Here is a 22154-nt window from a genome sequence, read left to right as displayed (position 1 = left end):
TATTTTTTATTTATTTATTTATTTTTTTTTTTACCACCCCTCCCCCTTAAATCCACCCCTGCTATTTAAAATCAAAATATTAAAATTGATCTAAATTTGATTTAAATGTATTAAATATAATGTACATTGTAGTCGATCTATAGCAAAAATTATAAGGGCCTGTTATTGCGAAATCCGTGGCTCGCTTTAATTAGAATGAATTAAGTTACATAGTTAGGTAACACAAACTGGCGTTAAAACAAACCCATGAAAACTTTAATAAATACTTTTTATCTAAAGTTTCGAAATTCGCCTCTGAATGTTATTGTCGCAGTACTTAAAGTAATAAATCAATGTTGCTATAGTATCAGAATTATCTTCTTCATTCTCATATGCAACCCGAACTCCAGAGTAACTTCGAAGAAGTCTCTGCAAAACTTGCTTGAAATTGGAGGTGCTATCGGACCCGAATTATCACATCGAGCATATATGGCGCTCTACATAAAGAACACTGCGGTACCTAGGGTTATACAATTCAAGTGGGCAATAATAAATTAATTAAAGTACAGTATTTAATTTATATTCAAAAGAAATTCAAAAGCGATAGAACCTCCACTAGTAAGATGGAACATACAAAGACACACAATATGGTACAAACTTGCAATGAACTGTCTTCATAAAGCTTAAACGAGGATAAACCTTATAAACAATATACGGTATTTCATCCGAACAATTTAATTTATTAAATGTAACTGTTATCTTTTAAATAAACTCTCTTACGTCAAATCGGCTGAATCGGGGAACATAGATTAAGTTTTAGTGCAAGTACAAATAAAGGTACAAGATTAGAATAAAAAATATAGAATTTAAGCTAACAAAAACAAAATATCCAAAACAAGTCTACGTTATATTAGACCTATATTGAAAAAAATGTAAACTTTTCAAAAATTCGGCCAAATATAGTTTGGCCGTGACTTTCCAAATGCTACGGCCAGGCAAATTTGTATACGGCCAGATTTGAGGAATCTGGCCGTCAAAAAGGCCAAATGGCAACCCTGGTTTTTCCATGAGTTTTATTAGTTCCTTCCTTTGTGACCTTAGGTCACATGGAACAAGGTAATGGTTCACATGTAAAATGTGTGTATAAGATGTGAAACCAAAAGAGGTCAGCATATTTGTAAACAAATAGGCTCCGAAACGGTGCATAGTGGCAGGTATACATTGTGCTCGATAGTTGCTGGTGGACATGCAATTGTGCAAGAAATGTTTGTTTTTTCGGTTAGATGAAAAATGCAGGCTGTAGGCGATAAAACATATACCCCCTGCCACCAGTTTTGAGTCTTTTTTTTAGTCGAAAATTTGATTTGCGCATGCGTCGGGTCAAACTTTCCCGACATTTTGTTTCTGTCGCGAGCTGCCTAGAAAAGTTCTTTATGTTGTTTTCGCGACTGTCAGTAAACATTGAGCAAACTGAGATAGTTGTGGCATATCGGCCACTTACTTTTGTTATTATTTGAAGGTGTTCTGTGTGTTCTATTAGTGTTTTAGTATACTTTAACGGCTAAGATTGACGGACCTGGTGTACCTAGGCCTAGCCTAGACACATACGTAATGTAGGCTTCTCTTTGGGCGACACCGTCGGACCTGGTGTAGGCCTAGACACATCTGATATACTGTACTATACCATTACGTAAAGTAGGTTTCTTGGCCTACCACCAGCCTGCCGTCAAGCAATAAAAATCAACATTTGTGGAATTATTTTCCAAGAAATGATGGTTAAAAATTCTGGACACATAAATATCATATTTAATATGCAGCATGTGATGGACGGACGAACCTAGGGTTGGCGGGGGCAGCATGTGATGGACGGACGAACCTAAGGGTTGGCTGGGGAGGGGGGAGACGGGAGTTCATCAAATGATGTTTGGGAAAATAATGGTCAGAAAATACAGCATCTGATGGACAGTCCCGGGTAGGGGAGAACCTTAAAATTATGGACACATAAATTTACAGCATAGCTTCATCAAATGATGTTTGGGGAAATAATGGTTAGAAAATACAGCATCTGATGGACAGTCCCGGGTGGGGGAGAACCTTAAAATTATGGACACATAAATTTACAGCATGTGATGGACTGCGTGTCCGGACAATTATCCCCTGGAAAATCACCCCCCCCCCCACCCGGCCCCGGGAATTGCCATACTCACCAAGGACAATTGCAATTAATTTTCCGGGGGTAATTGTCCTAGTACCGATGGACTGACCGTCTATACACTACAGCATGTGATGGAGGCATGTATCTGATGGACAGTCCCAGGTGGGGGAGAACCTTAAAATTATGGACACATAAATTTACAGCATGTGATGGACTTACCATCTATACACATATACAGCATGTGATGGAGGCATGTGATAGACGGACGAACGTATGCCTTTCTTCAATTAATTTCCAGTAAAATAATTATTACAACTTCAACAAAACTCGTGTTTTTATTGCATAAATTAATTTCACAAGCATTTATTCTGAAATATAGCGGTATCAATATTCTTTCTATAACGGTACAAGCCACCGGGAACCAGACGTCGAACAGAAAGTTTCAACAGCCCGTGTGTGTTTTGTTGCGACATCATAAATGAAGCTGCTCACGTGACCTCTAGGACGACACTCCCGAAAAGAAGTTTATTTATTGTTTTGAGCGAAGCGGTTTGGAATTAAACTTGTTTAAAAAATTGTTTGAGTGAACGTAACTATGAAAATAATTATTTAAACAACCCAAACCATTGCTTGATTGTCGTAGAAAATGTAGTAGGACAGTACAGCACTGTATAGGCCTAGTGAGTATAATTACCAGCGTGACCACTGCTTGGGTATTTACCCAATATCTTGGGTATTTTGACTTGGTCTTGGGTATTCCGTTCAAATCCTTGGGTATTTTATTTTTACTAAGAAAATTAAATATTTTTATAGAAGAAAAATTAAGAAGTAACAAAGTATATTTCAGTCCATTCAAGTAAGTAAAACTCAACGAAGTGCACATACATTCTTAATTGACTGTTAATTGCTATAAACATATGTTCAGAATTGTTTATTTGTGATTTGGGTATATCAAAAATTGTGAGTGGTCAAGCTGATAATTACACTAGCCCTTCAAAACCTAGGCTAATTAATTGGGCTAGAGTAGGAGCATGGGCCCAAGCTTGACAGACGGCCCCTGATTTTCGCTGCGGTACGCGATCTGAACTTTTTGGGAGTAGGTTAACGACCGGTGTATAGGCCGCACCCCAAACTTCGAGGGGAAAATCGCGTATAAAATTTGCGGCTAATAATTTGAGCAAAAACTTGTGTTCCTTCATAATTTTGGGGGGGGGGGGGCGGGAGAATTTGTATGAGGCTGGGCGGAAGGCCTTAACTTAATAATAGCTTTAGGATGGGCGCAAGAAGTCAAAAGTGGGCACACCTCCGCTCTGCATAACAACATCCTGCACTTCTCAGAACCCCTTACCCCCCCTTACCTTTCATAAATTTCTGGATCCGCCTCTAAATTTTTTGACTGAAAATGAAAATAATGTATTTCCTTACACAATCATTATTCAAAAAGATACAATAAGTTATTGCAATTCCCAAATGTACATTGATTTTTTACGTACAAAGGAACGTACGCACCCGCAGGGTTCTGGTCTTTCATGTGACCGGACATTTATTTACATTATGGCGTCTCTTAATCTTCAGAAAGATGGCACTCACAGATTGTTGTGTAATTCATACAAAAGCTGATCAAGGCAATATTTAACTAAAATGTAAAATGCAAACTATAATGATAATGTTCACCTGTAAATTTTAACTGAACGTGGTACAGTATCTGAAAGTCTAACCTGTGACCTAATAACTACAGGCCCCTGGTGTTCAAACTTTTTTTAATATGGTAACCATATAATTATTTTAAACAACATGGACATAGTGTCACTAAAATAATAAGATTAACATTTTCCAAACTTATATCAGTTTTATATAAATGGAGTTATGTTTAGATTATAGGCTATTATAGCTAACGACACGTACCCTTTCTCCATTCAAGACTTTTTCTAAGATTGAAATGATCTGATAGAAGCACGGACTCCTGACCGAGTACTATTACGATTTTGTTCTGGAAATTTACTCATAATCAATTAAGTGTTATCCAAACCTTACTGAACTGCATGGACAATGTGATAACAACAGAAGAAAATAAGATCGCTGAAGAGGAACACTTTAAGAAAGCATTGGAAAAATGTGTGTATCCAGATTATAGATTGAGTGAAAAAAGACAAAGAACTTATGAAACAAAATGGTAAACACCAAGGAAAAAAGTAAACAGAAATCAAAAGTAACAGTATTCCATACATACAGGGTGTCACAGAGAATATCAAACATATCTACCAGAATCATCAGACCTCACACCAAAATTAGAAGTCTTTTAGTATATGCCTACCTAAAGACAAGATTAGCCTTGACAAATTTCAGGATGAGTATCCAATGCCACAACTGTAAAAAATCTTATAAATGGTAAGATGGATGAAGAAATATAATATGGAGCATGTCCATAAGGGAAGGTGCCGGTCCCTCTTAATCTCAATCCAACCAATGGAAAGCAACTGGACCAAAATGTCGAAACTTGGTGGTTGTTTGGAACAAGAAAACATGATCACAAAGAAGAAACTATCAAAATGAGCAAGAAAAGGTTTACCAGAGCCATGAGTATAGAATCTGAATCCACACAAAATGAAATCTTCAGTCGCAGAACATGCTATCTACCCTAAATCATTTGACTGGGATGCAGCGAAATTGCTTGCAAAAGAAAACACAAAGCATGGATCAGAGAATCGATTTGGATATTTTAAAAGAAAAGGGGGAAACAACAGCAAAGAAATGGTAATGAACGCAGATGAGAGGGCATACCTAGGCACATTATCGTTTTAATGTCATAAGAAACCACCTTTGGAATGCGTGTATCTGATGACATATATTATAACTTTAATGATTTCCTATAGGTTTTTTTTAATAATGCAGTTTTATAATGTTTAGTTTGCAAACGAAACATCCAGGGGTCTGCTCTGTAATTGGCAATTCATTAGCATTTAGCTCCTGTGATTGTGACTAACACTTTAAAGATTGGAAATTTAGGTAATTGATCTCCTTTGTTCCGCAGACTGGAGTCAGTTACCAAACCAAAATCCTGTAAGACACTGGCCGATGTTACCACAGTTAACCTGACCATGTTGGAGGTAAGTAAGGACAAAACATATAAAACATTTTGTGTTGGCCACGTTTTGGGAAAATCCAAAAAATGGGTAGGTCTTCATGAAAACTTTATTTTTTACAACCAAATATGTGTTTACGCCTAAAAAGTAGAAAATACACAAATAATAAAATTTTGGATTCGCATTGTGTACCAGCTAAATAGGCTGGTCTTGGCCCCCTAGCCTCGCCAAGGCTACTCCCGCCTTATTTGCTCATAACAAAATATTGTTCGGTAACTATAGCTAAAATGCCGACTCTTAATTTCGTAAAATTTGAGTCGGTCGGGCATGGCCAACACAATAATTTTTTTTGTTTGGCCTAAATACTAGTTATGAATGCCTAGTAGGACGGGTGTCAGCTAAATCGTACCCACGCCAACTTCTACCTATACCAACCAAGTTGCACCCACACGAGTCGTGGGTATGTGTATAAGCCTGTATTCAGTGATACTTTTTCAAGTTTGGAAACATCAAACTTTTTTTTTTTTTTTTGTAGAGAACGGTCATTGACCGCCACTGTACTTTAACTTTAAAGGCAACATAAAACTCACCAAATGAAAGAAGATAAAATTCTAAAGATATAAACAAATAGAAGAAAACAAGTGATCAAACAAAATCTTGTCTCTCTATCTATTTTGAAAGACATGCTCTATTTCCATCAGACAAGGGTGATCAAACATTACACCACCCGCTCCCAAAGTTGTAGAAATCAGGACGTATTAAGCAGGGGTTTCCTGGAAACTGATGCATTTCTTGCAAATTTATAATGTTTGCAATTTTTAATATTGTACTATTGCCACCCTGAAGTTGGTTGGCCATGGGTATCAATCACCACATGCAGCACAATACAATTAGAAGCATGAATATTCATTAAACCAGATCTCTAGATAACGCCTTCTCAACTTGGTACCCCTGGATTTACACTGTTCCCCCTTTCTTGAAAAAAGATCACCATGCAAATTAGATACTCTGAAGTTGTTATAATTAACCTCATCATCATATCCCTAGCTAGAATTCCCTAATTTTATATTCCCCCATGCCCCACAAAGTATGTACCCCCATGTTAATACTTAAGTCCTGTCCAGACTCAAATATTATATGCCAGAAACATGTGACATGGCTAAATATGGTCATGATGATATCATGACCATATGTGGCTGTTGTTTTCGAAATTTTTAATGTTAAAACATTTGTAATGATTTGGTGACGGTTTCTGCCTGAGAAATGCCTGAAATCATAAACTGTGAAGGCTAATTTCTCAAACATTGTTTTTTTAACAGCTGTGTGTTTAAACTTTATAACGAAATGTCGGATTCAAATGATTTTTTTTATAGCTCTCATTTTACTGTATAGCCCTGTATTAATAACTAAAAATAGATTTTTGCAACGAGTGACTGGTTTGGCTTGTCTTTGTCACATATGTAGACACATCATGACTATGTATGGGCATGCAAGCGTTTTGGCCAGAGCTTTAAATAAAGGCCCTGCATGTTGTAGGTTAGATAACCCACTGCTTTATGTAAGTGTAACAAATTATTGCACTCTTCATTTTACAGGGCGGAGTCGCTCAAAGTGTTGTACCACAGGATTTCACAGCAACCTTTGACATCCGTATCCCACCCACTGTCAATCTACAGGTAGGTACAAGTTGCTATCAGTTATCAAGATCAATATTCCATAGATACAGATGCTAGGACACTTCAAACACTATTGCCCCTTCAGCTGAATTTACATCAGATGCCAAACGATATAAGCCTCTTCGTAGTTTAAACTGTGCATGCCCGTACCAAAATCAATAAACATAAACAGCATGTCTGTGTTTAATGTTTATGTTAATTGACCTTTGATTTGGGCATGCGCAGTTCAAACTACAAAATGGCATTATTCTGACAGCATCTCTATTCTGACATACTAGGCTCTTTGTATTTTTTGATTGATTCAGTAGGCATTCTGATCCAAAAATTCGGATTCAGTGTAGATGCACCTTTAATTTTATACACTGATTATGCATGAAATACCAATTGATGTTAATTATTTATCATTATAACATTTTATCAGCAGTAGTATTATTAACAAATATGTTAGTTGAAATCTTTCATATTGTTTTCTTGTCAGATCTAATAACAAAGTATAAACAAGGTTTCCTCTGATTACCGACACCGACTCCACTCCTCTTTCTACCCAGATTGTTTCTAGATGCAAGAGGAAGGCTGTTGATTGCCCTTTTCCTATTGCTGCCCCACGTATCTGGAATGAGCTTCCTGCAGAGATCTTATAAACACAAGATAGCGCTCTTTGCGATTCTACGCGTAATAAATAGAAGCTTCGATGCTCAGTAAAAAGAAGAAACATAAAAATTAATCCCTTTTGAGAGAGAGCAACCTACTTGTTACCATGGCTGTTGTAGAATTTGTACGCAGATGCCCTATTTTATTTAACGATCTTCGATGTCAAAGTTGAAATGTAATCACTTTAGCAAGAGGGCACCGTACACTGCGTTATTACAAAATTTGCATGTGGAAATCGCGGAGAACTCTATCTTGTAATTATATGATCTTTAGCTTCTTGTTAAAATGAGAGAGGTGGCGTCGGTGCCTCTTTTCATGTCTCTAAAAAACGTTTCTTTTTCACTTGAAAAGAAGTGAAAACTTTTTTTGTTGTTACACGTTTTTCCCTTGATTTGGTTTCCACAACGCTGCATTGTTAGGTGCTGTGTTCTTTGTACAGTTCCAGGTAAATCCAGGGGCCGATTTAGAGGGCCCCCCCCCCCCCCCCCCCCCCCCCTCCGACCCCCCCCCCCCCCCATTTTGGAAAGTTAAAAAAAAAATAGGAAGGAAAAAGAAATAATTTATCGCCCCAAAACCCCTATATAATGAGGTTATTTTCGGGTCTCTAGAAAACGTGGGAAGCCCCTGGACCCTATACAGCAGTGTTGTCTCGATCAGCCCCATTTTCGGCCCCCCCTTTCGAACATCTCTGGATCAGCCCATGAATGCTTTAACACTCTGGTTGCCAGGGGTTTGTAAAATAGTATCAGCCACCGCCAGACTTTTCAGTAAATGTTAACACTTTTCCGAATCTTGCTGAGGGTGTGTATGTGATCAGATTGACATGTAAAAATAGTACAAGAAAGTTCTACAAAGATCTAAGCTTTACAATGTGACCTGTAGCGTTACAATAAAATGTCTCACTTTTGGAGATTTACGCAATTTCACACAACGAAGCTGAGATAATCGCAATTTTGTGAAAGGACATCAAAACCACTACGCTCAATGTAAACAAACACTGACAGCCAAAAGAGACATCAACCAACACTACCATACATGGCATCGCTAGGCTAGTCTAGGCCTAGTTAAAAAAAAATCACTATCTATCAATGATTTATTACATTTTGTAAATCATAAAGTATACATCTTACATCATCTGATGATATACTTTCGCCAGAATCTGCACAAATTTCACCGAATGCCTCAGTGGCACTCATCATACGACGCGCCGTCAGAGCCAGCTGTGGCACGAATTCAATCTTTTTTTTTTAAAATCAGATTGGATACTTTCAAATAGTGAAATACTTACGGTTCAAATTTTTAGTAAATGTCGGTAATTACCTTATCTATCGGATTCCGTAAAAAAACCTGAAACATGGAGATCTCTGTGTTTGACGGTCAAGCATTGCGCTACCAAAAACAGAGATCTCCGAGTGTTAATAATAATAATACTCATGGTAAAATACATTCTTACATTATTTTCAAATCCATGTATTGACCAAAGTTCAATAAAAATAGATCTATGTCTATTTTTTTTTTAGTGAGAAATTTGTATGTTTTGTATGTAAATGTTTGCGTTTATTTGATGCATTTTGCGTGTAATGTTTTGTTTATATTTTTATAGGAATTTGAAGACAAGATCAACAATTGGGTAAAAGAAGCCGGGGAGGGCGTACGCATTGAGTATCAAAATGTAAGACAATAATAACGATATAGATGATGTCTTATAAATTTACATACATACTGGTATAAAATGTTTAGACTTCATGTAGTGGTTCCTAGAGGGAAAAAAAATGTGACACACCACTGTATGGGAGAAATATTGGAAAAAAATATATATATAAAGGACCTTTCCGGAGCGTCAAACTTACCAACCGTCCAATCAAAACAGGGCCAGAGAAATGTGCGTGTCTCATGAACACACATGTTATCCTACAAACGCGTTTGTTTTGCATATGTTTTTACACTTTCGTTTTTTGTGGGATCTTAGCAACACTGTCCAAGGGGGTCGGGGGTTAGGGGAATTACCTGTTCTGACTATCAAATTTTATTTCACACAAACATGTGACATTAAAATATGATGACATCGCATCATGACCATATTATGTGGGCACATCATAACTATATAATATGGGCAGAAAAGAGTTCTTTTGTATAAAGAGAACATTGTATGTTTATAATTCAATACACCAAGCCAATGTGTTTGTGATGACTAAGTTAAGAGATTTTTAATCATTTTGTGTAGAAAAATATGTGTCAAGAAGTGACATCTGTAGATAAGGAAAGCCCATGGTGGTGTGCCTTCAGCAATGCGTGTGATGAAATGTAAGTTAAATATTTATCTTTTTATTTTCAGTGTAATTTTTTTTTCCATATTTACCCTACATACTAACACTAATCATTACATTTTTTCACATTAAAAAAAAAATTTGCATGATTTTTTTCGTCAGAGATCTACATAAACCTTACAAAAATATATATATATATATAATTATATTTTTTATTTGATTGTATTTATTTGGGGTTTGATCCTTGGTGATAGCTGTCATGAAAATACAGCCTATTTGTGTTTTTTCATGATGCAGGTCTCCAATTAAAAACCTCTTCTGCAGGCCCAGGGATTCCATAGTCTTTAGCAACTTTGGTCTCTAAATAGAATAATAAAGATAAAAACATCTTGTTAAAGCTCGGATTCCATAGAATGGCTCATCCTATCAGCGATAGTCGCCGACAGTTGTGAGGAAGGTTCAACCTTGTTTAACTTTGCCGATTGCGTTGCAAACAAATCAGGGTGCATTGCTAGCTGCCCTGACGTAATCGGAAAGGCACACCGATTCATTTGCAACGTTATTCGTCAAAGTTGAACCAGGTTCAACCTTCCCAACAACTGTCGGCAACTGTTGCCGATATAGTAAGCGACTCTATGGAAACCGAGCTTAATATGGGACCACCAAAAAAGTCTCAATTAATTGAAGGTGGTCTTTAATTGGAGAGAGTTGTATTTTGCACCATTACAAACCATCTTTAGTTTCATGTTTTTTTTTTTCTTTATTATTATTTTCTTTAAAGGAAAATGAAGATTGAAACAGAGATTTTCCCTGCTGCTACTGACAGTCGTTACTTACGTGCCGCTGGGTATCCTTGTCTTGGCTTCTCCCCGATGAACAACACCCCAATCCTTCTTCATGATCATAATGAATTTGTAAATGAAGAGGTTTTCTTGAAAGGAATCGACATTTACGAGAATTTGATATCCAAACTGGCAAATGTGGCACCATTGAAGGATGAGAGAAACTGAAGCCTACTTATTTGCAAATACAGTATATAAAATCCTGTCTCTTATACACATCTAGATGTGTATAAGAGACAGATATAAAGATATATATAAAATCTGAAATATATAAAGATAAAGGTATCAATCATAGCTCTTCAAAATTTCCTTATCACTTGCATGAAAAACTGACTCGCGTAAATATAGAACCTATGGTTTAAATTTTGTTTAGGTAGGAGCTTATACCATGGTGAGAGTGATTTTTGACTGGACTATTACATTTCTTTTCAATTATTTGAATCATTTAAAATAGCCAGTACTATGCACTACAAAATGTGTTACATTACTGACCTGATTGTTACACAGATTTTTGTATTTTTCTAATTGCATGGTGGGTACACCCATGGAGGAATGAAATGCCTTCATGGTATACCGTATACCGGAATTTGTAAACTAATTTCTCTATGACCATTCTAACTTAAGTTTGTTTATCTCCAGTCATACGCGGCACCCCATCAAATGAGGTACCACGTACGGCTGAAGGTGACCAAATTGTCATAATTGGAAAGAGATTGGCGCCTCGTACACCTGGAGAGAGCTGCTTAAAAGATGTGACAATACAATTCATTTTATCTATGCGAGAGTTCTATATTGTGTTTCTACTACAGTAAGTGAAGAGGCGTTCTAGCTGCTACCATCTTCAATTTCTTCTTGTTCGTATACTAAACCGCAGAATTGAGTAAAATTCGAAAGTGACAATGAATTTCTACATTACTGTATTAACATAATGTGTGTTAAAATAAAGAAGACGACATAGTTAAATGTATACAGAACTATATTTTTTAATACGTTTAAATTTATTAGTCATGAATCCGTGATTTGAATAATAAAATGCAATCTGTTGTATATCATCATTACATGTTTCTCTTTAAGTACTGGTATGTGATCAGAAACCGATAGAGAGTTGCCTCTCTTGCCTGTGTTTATGTACCATCATTATCAAACTATATAAATAGTGCTCAGATCTAAAATCACGTTTTCATGGGGTGCGTGCTTTCTTATAGTTGCGATAAAATAGACGCATTCAGAACAAAGGCCTAAGACATATTTTGAACCCACTTTTGAACTTTTAAGATCTATTTTTATTATTATTATTTAATAATCATACATACATTTATTTGTTCGTTTGTCTACTTAATTTATTATTACAAATTTGAATTTAATTAATATTATTTTTTTTTATCCATCATACTGGAAATGTGAGTAACATGGCCACATATTTAACATGAACATTAAATGGCATCCTCAGTTGCATAAACAAATTAGGAATTATATAAAATATGGCAAATATGCTAAAAAGAATTAGGGAAGAAAAAGTACATTTGAGAGAAGTAAACGAATAGCAAAACTTACTATATATTTTTCAGCTTAGAGTGTTTACACACGCATTTTGCAGCCATATTCATTTTACAACTGGTCTACGAAACTCATTTTAAACGATTATGTTGCATTCATTCTTAATGCACACGCGGCAGTTAAGACATATTTTCTACAGCAGTGAATCGAGCATGGTAAAGCATGAATCTATGTTATAAAATACCTCAAGGGTCAGACACTCTAAATCCCAATTTTGTTTTGGCCTGCGTTGTGTTGTGGCCGACGAAAATAAATTAGGAGGCCTACCATCCCCCTGCTGGTCCGACGACAAAAATCTTTTATTATAAAGTTAATCTAAGCATAAAGCGGTATAAAAGCAATATTTTTTTTTTCAGTCACATTGAAAATGTAAATTTTTCACTATAGGTTTCCTTGCGACCCTCAGTGTTAAATGGAAAATTCGTTTTAGCACTCCGACCAATTGTGTGCCCACCCCTGCTGTAAATGTACATAGTTATGTTTTAAGAAAGTTTGTCTGCCTCTGTTTTTCCATCTTCTTGTTGAGTTTCTCACAGTCTAAGGTCTTGCTTTGTGACCGTACTGGTCTCTGTAAAATCTGTATAATGCAGTCAAACCTCCGAAGTTTGAGAAACTAAGCAGAGTGACTGAAGATTAAACTAAACAGCCTGGCTAACTTTCCAATTTAGAGAAAATAAAACATGAGACAAATGCTTAAACTTAAGTTTGTTTTTAATTGTTAATAATTTAAGATTTTTCTAATATTGCAAATGTAATTTTGATCTTTGCAATCTTGCTGTTTTGCTAATTCTAAAAAATGTATTGTACCCTGCTAAATGCCAAAAAAATCATAAAAATATTTTTTTTTTAAATTAACTCTTGCCCATTTTGAAGTAACATAAAAGTTATCAACTTGAACATAGAAATTAGTTTATTTAAAAAAAATGTCTACCCATCAGTTTACAGCGAAAAATGATAGAAACACTTCCAATCACTGGATGTGTTTTATTATTTTTATTATAATTGTTTGGTTTAAAAATCAAGGTACACATTTTTTTTAATTCAATATTTTTTATGCCCAAGTTAATAATCTGTATGCTATTGCAATATGAGCAAGTTCATTTCAAAATTATTTTTTTTATATTTTGACATTAGCAAGGGACAATACATCTTTAAGCACCTTTCGAGTTGTGTTTTCTCATTAGAACTTTAAAGGAAGTCCAAATAGGTGTTGTTCCAACGTGTCGTAAACAGTTTTGCTGGGTATAATACTGCTACATACAAGTACTCTAATCTTTTTGACTGATTATGGTACTTGGCTGTGTCGTCCTTCTGAAAATCGTCAATACTTCAATCAATAGCCCTTGTGTCGGTTCCCCATTGTTACTATTGAACATACTGTTCAGTCAAATCGATTAGTTGCAGTACAGATATATCTCCAACAATTACGTTACTCTCTTTTTTTTTCATCCCACTTTTCAAAATGATTGACGTGTTGCAGGCTTAAATTCAATTTACTGTACTGTATTTTTAAATCTTTTAAATCTGTAGTTTCTCTCATGGTATGTTCAAATGATGTTTTGTTCGTTGAGGAAACATTCAACAATAATTTCACAACTGTTATATATGAACAATGAGGATAAATATACAGTAATAACTGCAAAAACCTACAATTATAAGACATTTACGACTGCAAAAAAAATATTATCGAAGTGGAATTATAATATAATATAATTACAGATACAAAACTTATTTTAGCATGATAACATTGTTTTCGGAAAACGTCTTTTATCATCTGCAAAGCAAAAAGTAGAAACAATATGCTAGCGCTATAGGCTTCTCTTAGTTAGTAGATCAACTATTTAGCTTTTCGTTAAGGCGCTTAAGTAATTAGAAGATCGTAGGTCTACTGTTTGTTTTGACTCAATACAGGTAACTATTGGTAACATCTTTTCGTATTCTAGTGGATACTAAAGGGATTAAACTAAACTCATTGGGATTGTTCGATTATAATAATTATTTCGTAGACTAAGCAAGTTGACGTCTAGTTACATTACTTTACAGCACAATTTCTTACATATTGCGAAAAAAAAGTACCAGAATAAATTTAAACATTAATATATTAACCTTAATTATGATAATTCTTAAACGCACTGTATTCAAATTTATTAATTCCTATTATGTAATTTAAACTTTTTGATTAATGAATTACAAAAATGGAATAATCCACATCGATATTCTGCGTAGTTACGGCGCCACATCCGTATCAACGCCAAGCGACTGTGACTGCAACATTCACCACTCCTGCAGCATATTGAGCAATTTGTGCTATATTTTCTATTAAGAAGAAAACAAAAAGAAGAAATAACCAAGATGGATCCAGCTCCAATTGACATGATCAACCGTGACCCAAACAGCATCAATTCTCACGTTCAAGTAAGCATGTTATCTTTTCTTGAGTTACTAAAAAAAAATGTTAGAAATTTGATCAAACATGATGTTTATAAGAAACCACTGTATAGCGCCTTACAGGTAATTATTTCTATAGTGGTAGTATAATTTGTACTCTATTAGGGCCTATATTTCAATTTACAAATTAGTAATAGTAGTAATAATAACCGGCAATAACTCGGAAACTATTAATGTAATTTTCTGAAACAAGCTTTGATGCACCCAGTGCTACAGCGGTACCTTCCTTCAGTTACGACCCTAGGTGAAAATGTATCCGACGTTAACGGAAACTTGTATTTCAATATTTCATTTCATTTCATTTCATTTTATTTCACTTGTAATTTGCAACTTAACTTAACTACTACAAGTGCCGAGGACCAAGGAGGCCGTAGGCCTGTAATTAAGGTCCCCGGACTAATCTAATGACCTAACTAATAACAATAAATTAAAAGGATTAAATAATCGAAAAAAAAAAAAATAGGTAAAATATTCTCTGTAAGTTGCCGATGTCTACAGATTCATCTCAAATTATTAACCACAAAAACTACCAGTTTATGGGTCTTGCCCTTTTTAATAAAACAGTGCTTGAAGTCGGGATCCAAAGGAAAACATTTTCTGATATTATGAACAATTGATTTTTCTAATAGGCCTACATAAAAGGTGTGTTTGAAGAAAAACTCGAAATGTTATTAAGATACAGATTTTCGAATGTTTAATCTGAGGGATAACAGCCTTAAACACCCTTTCCCACCTTTTGCTCCAGTTCTTGAATATTCAAAAATTCTCTCATCATTAACCGTTCCCATATTAAAACATTTTCCTTAGGAGCCTGGCTTCAAACTTAAATCTGTTAAAGTCATAGTGCCTAAAATTAAGTAAATTTTAGGTAGTAAATTTCTTGAAATTACGATTGACAATAAAATAAAATTACTAATGTAAATTTAATACAATTAAACCTTGTTAAAATAGATATTCGATTTTAAAAACAATTATTTAGAACAATTTTGAGGGTGACAATTATATAATTTAATGATGCCTTCAAATTTTTTATTTTATTATAAAATATATTTTTGTTGTTATTCCTGTTTTAAAAATTATGTCATTTCGTCTTTTTCAGGTTGGATTTGAAGATGTGTTGGCCGAGCCCGATGGTGTCCACAGTCCAGAATGTGTGTGGAAGCTGGCCAACAAATGTTTCACTTGTTCAAGAGACATCGCCTACACTCTATTCGCACTCTGCTACGGGGTACCTTACGCTTTCTTCTGGGGCTGCGAGTTCGCCTACCTTTCGTTCGCTCATATCTGGATCATCACTCCTGCCATCAGTATGTACATGGTGTGGCTGAAATCTATCAAGATCATCTATGGAGCATGCGTGAGGACCTGCTGCGACCCGTGCTTCGAGTCGTGTGGAAGATGCCTGAGTGACATAAGAGTTACGAAAGCCTGAAAGTCACTTAAGTAAATATAATTCACTCTCTGGCTACAGACCTAGAGTTGGCCGCTGTTTGTTCATTAGCAGAAGACATAAGAAAAACTCTTTAAAAAACGGACTATATGTATATAATAATGGTAAAATTATAAATTTTAAGAATTAGACAAGGTTAGTTTGCTGTTGATATTATTAATGATTTTGTACCTTGTTAAAAATTGGCGGAATTGAAACTTGCATCTTTGAAACCAGTTGGTTGTTTGGATTTATTTAAATACTTACAGTTTGGTGTAAGTATTTATTTAAATACTTACACCAAACTGTAAATTGTCAAAGCTAGAATTGAAGACAAAACAAATCTTCTGATTCAACCTTTAAAATGACAATATGTAAATGTATCAAGTATTTAATTCAGTACCGGTAATACTTTTTTTTAATTAAGAAAAAAATGTCGCAATACAACTAATGCAAATGAACAATTAGTTAATGATTAAATATTATAAGACGATGATTAGCGATTTCACCGTCCAGTAAATTATGATACGACACTCCAGTTTAAGTCAGTTTGTTATCGGGCTTACACAAATGATAGAAACAAGCTTAATACCATGCAAATGAATTGAGTATATTTGTACGAAATAAAGATTTGTTTAATATTATACGTGTTAGTATGAGATTTTTCTTTACATATACAGTATTAAGATACACGTGAAGGTTTACAGAATCATTAATAACGCCCTATTTTATGTAAAGGATCTAAAATTCGAGGGACGTTTTAATGTCGATGCAGATTCCAAGATGTTGGTGGTCATTCTTACTGAAATTATATATTTATTAATAGTGGAGATAGATGACGTGGAGAAAATTAGTACGTTTAAAATTGGTTCTACATGGAAACGGAACATAAAAACTTTTGTGGTTGTCCAAGATTCAGAATTTTATAGGCCGCTTGACGATAGGCCTTCGCATTGATCATGTAATGAGCAAGGATTGAGTACCTATTGTAGTGAAATTGAATAGATTGTGGTTAAGATGCTTGCTTGCTAATCCCAGGGTATTGGATTCAATTCCTCTACGGTACTATTAGCAACACGACCAAAACTACAGCATTCCTCATAGTCGAGACTAGTCTTGTGGAGCATCGTGTGTGATGATAATAATAATAATAATAATAATAATAATAATAATAATAATAATAATTAATAATAATAATAATAATAAATAATAATAATAATAATAAATAATAATAATAATAATAATAATAATAATAATAATAATAATAATAATAATAATAATAATAAATAATAATAATAATAAATAATAATAATAATAATAATGATAATAATAATACAGTAATAATAATACTGTAATAAAAATAAAAGAACATATAGCGCTATATAAAAAAACCGAAGTGATTATCAATGACAATGGCGCTCCATGTTATTTTTTAATAAATGCGTTTCAAGTGATTTTAAAAATAAAGCAATTGATGTTGATTTGTTTTTTTATGTTAAGTGGTAATTCATTCCGTCTGCTGATTGTCGGTGGTCGTCTGAGCGGATCGTCATTAAAAACGATCAGTTACGAGAGAGTCTTCGCGTTTGATTCTTCATAGAATCGCGTCGGCCGACGACTGTCGAACGCAGTGCGTGCCTGGCTTCAGGCTAAATAAACAATAAAGTAAAAACAAAAATCTTTAAAGCAATGTTAACGTATATACCGTAACATTTATTAATGCGCTAACTTTATTTGATTACGGACGTGATTATTATTATTCCCGGTGATGCTTAAACAACAATATTAGTAAGTTATATTAGTTTCACTTTTCGTCTTAGTTTATGTATTTCTAAATAGTGTACGGTAACTATGCACAAAACGAACATGCAAAACGATACAATAGAAGATGCAATCCGAAGTGAAAAGACGCACATTCTTTGATGAAGCTATCCAGGCTCTTCGAATCTAATTCCATTGTTTTTCCAACAAATGTTGTCAATGCGGTCGCACTTGTTATTGTCTAGCCAAATGGAGATGCAACCAACACAAAACGCCGTTGCTAAAGCTGACATTTAGTAGAATAATTTAACCATATCTTTTTCTAACATAAAGGAATACAGCATGATAACCAAATCTATGAGAACATTATTAAGATATCCAATATTAAACTTAAAAAGCAATTGTCAATATAATACACAGATAATTAAAACTGGTCTGTAACTCTAAATTAAAATTGTTATCCATTAAGAAATATACCTATTCGAAAATGGAATAGTCGAATGTCCACTTTTGTATCATGAATTAAGTTGGAGCCAAAAAGAAAACCAAATACGAAGGGAAGCTCACCAAGAAAACATCAATCCGTAGAAGCTATAAGTTTGTAACGTACCATCACCGAATATATTGAATTATCAACATGGATCCAACTCCAATTGACATGTTCAATCGAGATCCAAACTCAATTAACTCGCATGTACAGGTACAGTATGTGATTTTTTTTAAGATGCTGTTTTTATTTTGTTATTGTTTTTCTAACTATTTACAAAATACAGTTTAGGCCTATTGTAGTTCAATTGTTTTTTTCCCCCCAAACTTTCCAAAATAGGCCTATATAGTTATTAGTGTGTATCGCCTAATTAGGCCTACTTGTTTTATATGAAACGAATTTCCATGTATTAAGATTTAATTATAATTAACATAATATGTGTGTGTAAATTTAGTGCAGAGGGGATTTAATTCGTTTGGCGTTGTGTTTCCACGGCCTAGGCAACACGTACCTACGTTATTGATCTGAATTCTTTTGATATGAAGCTGTCCGATAAAATAGTTCACCTCAGTGATGAACGAATTGAAACGTTATTTAAAAAAATAGTGTTTTCTTTGAACAGAGGACAGTTAACAACATTTCGAGTGAAATAAAAGTGAAGGTTTCAATTTTGCACCATCAACATCTCCAAGAAAATTTGATCGAGTTTATACAACACCGAGTAAATTGTCCTGGAAACTGTCTGAAATACCATTAAAAAAAACAAACAAAAAACAACAACAACAACAACTATTTCTAATGCTTGTAGAATTTAAAAAGAATCCTATCATTTGAATTCTTTATGTTTTGTTTCAAATTGTTTTCAAAATTACAATAGGCCTAATTAATAATAATAATGATAATGATAATAATAATTAATAATAATAAATAATAATAATAATAATAATAATAATAAATAATGATAATGATAATAATAATAATAATAATAATGAAGATTTTAATATATAACAATCAAGACGATGACGATAGTAATGATAATGAACAATAAAAGTGTATGTACAGTAGTTATATAATTATAACACGCCAAATAGTGAACTAATCTATGTGAAGAAGTTTTGTTAGAGTGGTTTTGGTGTCCACATTGTTTCATCTCTTATTGTGTGTGACTGTCACTCTCTTTACAATAGAAACTAATTGTTTTATCATAATTATACTGTTGTCTTTTTATCAGGTTGGATTTGAAGATGTGTTAGCCGAGCCTGATGGTGTCCACAGTCCAGAATGTGTGTGGAAGCTGGCCAACAAATGCTTCACTTGTTCAAGAGACATCGCCTACACTCTATTCGCACTCTGCTACGGGGTGCCTTACGCTTTCTTCTGGGGCTGCGAGTTCGCCTATCTTTCGTTCGCTCACATCTGGATCATCACCCCTGCCATCAGTATGTACATGGTGTGGCTGAAATCTATCAAGATCATCTATGGAGCATGCGTGAGGACCTGCTGTGACCCGTGCTTCGAGTCGTGTGGAAGAATATTGAGTGACGTCAGAGTAACACACGCTTAACATTGGTCCCGTTTCTGTTAAAACATGCAGCATTTATTACTACAATTATTTGTAGATGGAGATACGTTTAATTTATCATCTTCTTTTGTTTATAATATAATTGTTGATAGTTAAAAATGTGATTTTTATCATGCTATCAACAGAATCAACAAATTTTCTGATTTTACTCGACTGAGTTATACGATTATACTATTTTCATGTTTTTAGATATACAGACTTAATAATATAATAGGGTACCGTTGTAAAGCTATCTGTAAGCAATTAAAACATATTATGATAATTATAAAACAAAATAATATGTTTTTAGACACTCTACAATGTTATAGTAATTAAATGTCCGAGAGTAGCAATGAAACAAATAACACAATAGGTCTATTACTCTAGGAGGTTAAATAATAATTCTTTTAATAAATCAATGTTAAAGATTAGGGATACCAATTTATACATATCCGTAGTCTAAAATAAGAAATACAAACTTTACAAAACACAATCATTGGATATAATTATTTTTCTATTATATTCCCACACCAAATGTCATGTCTTCGAGTTTTGAGTTCAGACATCGAATAAAAAACATCGAAAATCAATGTTTGCTGCCTCGTCCTGTCTTTAATTTGTTGACTAATACAATTAACCTCCGAGACAAAGATACTTTTAAAATGTTTGAAATCTCGAGTGTCCACAACGCGCTGGAACATATTATTGCATCAGATGTGGCAACATTATTTTTCACACGCATTTGACACGCAATACTGTTGTTGGTGTCAAACAAATTATAAAAGATACCACTTTTTTTTGCATGTCTTATACCTTTTGGGTATTAACACCATTTCTTATGAGACACAAACCTTCCGGGTCGCAGAAGTTGTAGTTAGGTATGTAAGAAAATAACTGTAAAACAACTTTGCGGCAACATTACAACATTATTTAGTTGCATTATAAATACGTATTTATGGCTCTACATAAAAACATTGTGTACACTGCAAAATTATTATATCATAAAGCAAAACTGTTAACTGAGAATACAATTTATTGTTTGTTATGAACTCCGAATTTACTTAATAGCAATAATACCACGCAATATTCTAGTTAATTAGTTTGAAGTCTAAAACCCATTGAAGGTACAGGCTATCATGTCCTCAATTTATTAATATTACTGTATGTGGTTTGTTTATACACAATACAAATATACAGCTGAACCCCCTGTCTCTTATACACATCTAGATGTGTATAAGAGACAGGTCCAGAATGTGTGTGGAAGCTGGCCAACAAATGTTTCACTTGTTCAAGAGACATCGCCTACACTCTATTCGCACTCTGCTACGGGGTACCTTACGCTTTCTTCTGGGGCTGCGAGTTCGCCTATCTTTCGTTCGCTCATATCTGGATCATCACTCCTGCCATCAGTATGTACATGGTGTGGCTGAAATCTATCAAGATCATCTATGGAGCATGCGTGAGGACCTGCTGTGACCCGTGCTTCGAGTCATGTGGAAGAATATTGAGTGACGTCAGAGTAACACACGCTTAACATTGGTCCCGTTTCTGTTAAAACATGCAGCATTTATTACTACAATTATTTGTAGATGGAGATACGTTTAATTTATCATCTTTTGTTTATAATATAATTGTTGATAGTTAAAAATGTGATTTTTATCATGCTATCAACAGAATCAACTAATTTTCTGATTTTACTCGACTGAGTTATACGATTATACTATTTTCATGTTTTTAGATATACAGACTTAATAATATAATAGGGTACCGTTGTAAAGCTATCTGTAAGCAATTAAAACATATTATGATAATTATAAAACAAAATAATATGTTTTTAGACACTCTACAATGTTATAGTAATTAAATGTCCGAGAGTAGCAATAAAATAAATAACACAATAGGTCTATTACTCTAGGAGGTTAAATAATAATTCTTTTAATAAATCAATGTTAAAGATTAGGGATACCAATTTATACATATCCGTAGTCTAAAATAAGAAATACAAACTTTACAAAACACAATCATTGGATATAATTATTTTTCTATTATATTCCCACACCAAATGTCATGTCTTCGAGTTTTGAGTTCAGACATCGAATAAAAAACATCGAAAATCAATGTTTGCTGCCTCGTCCTGTCTTTAATTTGTTGACTAATACAATTAACCTCCGAGACAAAGATACTTTTAAAATGTTTGAAATCTCGAGTGTCCACAACGCGCTGGAACATATTATTGCATCAGATGTGGCAACATTATT

At 34.2% G+C, this 22154-nt stretch overlaps 3 protein-coding genes across 4 annotated transcripts in view; all 3 read left to right on the top strand.

Annotated features, from left to right (window-relative positions):
- LOC117125279 (aminoacylase-1-like) overlaps window positions 1-11711 on the top strand; it is a 39995-nt gene extending 28284 nt beyond the window's left edge. Inside the window, exons 10-15 of the mRNA XM_033271751.1 lie at window positions 5166-5241; window positions 6813-6893; window positions 9148-9216; window positions 9769-9848; window positions 10593-10838; window positions 10904-11711. Coding sequence (XP_033127642.1) covers window positions 5166-5241; window positions 6813-6893; window positions 9148-9216; window positions 9769-9848; window positions 10593-10821 — 535 coding nt within the window. The 3' untranslated portion in view covers window positions 10822-10838; window positions 10904-11711. The remainder of the gene's footprint in view (window positions 1-5165; window positions 5242-6812; window positions 6894-9147; window positions 9217-9768; window positions 9849-10592; window positions 10839-10903) is intronic.
- A 2722-nt stretch (window positions 11712-14433) lies between these two features.
- Window positions 14434-22014, top strand: LOC117125273 (caveolin-1-like). 2 transcript variants are annotated; one of them, XM_033271744.1, is made up of 3 exons: window positions 14434-14625; window positions 15758-15800; window positions 21141-22014. In XM_033271744.1, the coding sequence occupies exons 1-3, from the start codon at window positions 14563-14565 to the stop codon at window positions 21428-21430; spliced, it is 396 nt and encodes a 131-aa protein (XP_033127635.1). In that variant the 5' UTR covers window positions 14434-14562; the 3' UTR covers window positions 21431-22014. The 2 variants fall into 2 exon arrangements, with proteins under 2 accessions (XP_033127635.1, XP_033127634.1); XM_033271743.1 differs by lacking the exon at window positions 21141-22014 and having other exon boundaries at window positions 14438-14625; window positions 15758-16733.
- LOC117125274 (caveolin-1-like) lies at window positions 18382-20486 on the top strand. Its single transcript, XM_033271745.1, has 2 exons — window positions 18382-18548; window positions 19567-20486. The coding sequence occupies exons 1-2, from the start codon at window positions 18486-18488 to the stop codon at window positions 19897-19899; spliced, it is 396 nt and encodes a 131-aa protein (XP_033127636.1). The 5' UTR covers window positions 18382-18485; the 3' UTR covers window positions 19900-20486.
- Window positions 22015-22154: the final 140 nt, after the last annotated feature.

This window comes from Anneissia japonica, unplaced genomic scaffold (assembly GCF_011630105.1).
Source record: "Anneissia japonica isolate Jap-2015-1 unplaced genomic scaffold, ASM1163010v1 scaffold690_len516080_cov150, whole genome shotgun sequence".
NCBI classification, from domain to species: Eukaryota; Metazoa; Echinodermata; class Crinoidea; order Comatulida; family Comatulidae; genus Anneissia; species Anneissia japonica.
This window is presented reverse-complemented; position numbering and strand designations above follow the sequence as displayed.

What these genes read in the sequence shown, in the direction of transcription:
- LOC117125273 (XM_033271744.1), top strand. Translation starts at nt 14,563, where the DNA reads ATGGATCCAGCTCCAATTGACATGATCAACCGTGACCCAAACAGCATC. An exon ending in GCATCAATTCTCACGTTCAA is followed by an intron (nt 14,626 to 15,757) that starts GTAAGCATGTTA and finishes CGTCTTTTTCAG; the next exon opens with GTTGGATTTGAAGATGTGTT. An exon ending in CGAGCCCGATGGTGTCCACA is followed by an intron (nt 15,801 to 21,140) that starts GTCCAGAATGTG and finishes TATAAGAGACAG; the next exon opens with GTCCAGAATGTGTGTGGAAG.
- LOC117125274 (XM_033271745.1), top strand. Translation starts at nt 18,486, where the DNA reads ATGGATCCAACTCCAATTGACATGTTCAATCGAGATCCAAACTCAATT. An exon ending in CAATTAACTCGCATGTACAG is followed by an intron (nt 18,549 to 19,566) that starts GTACAGTATGTG and finishes TCTTTTTATCAG; the next exon opens with GTTGGATTTGAAGATGTGTT.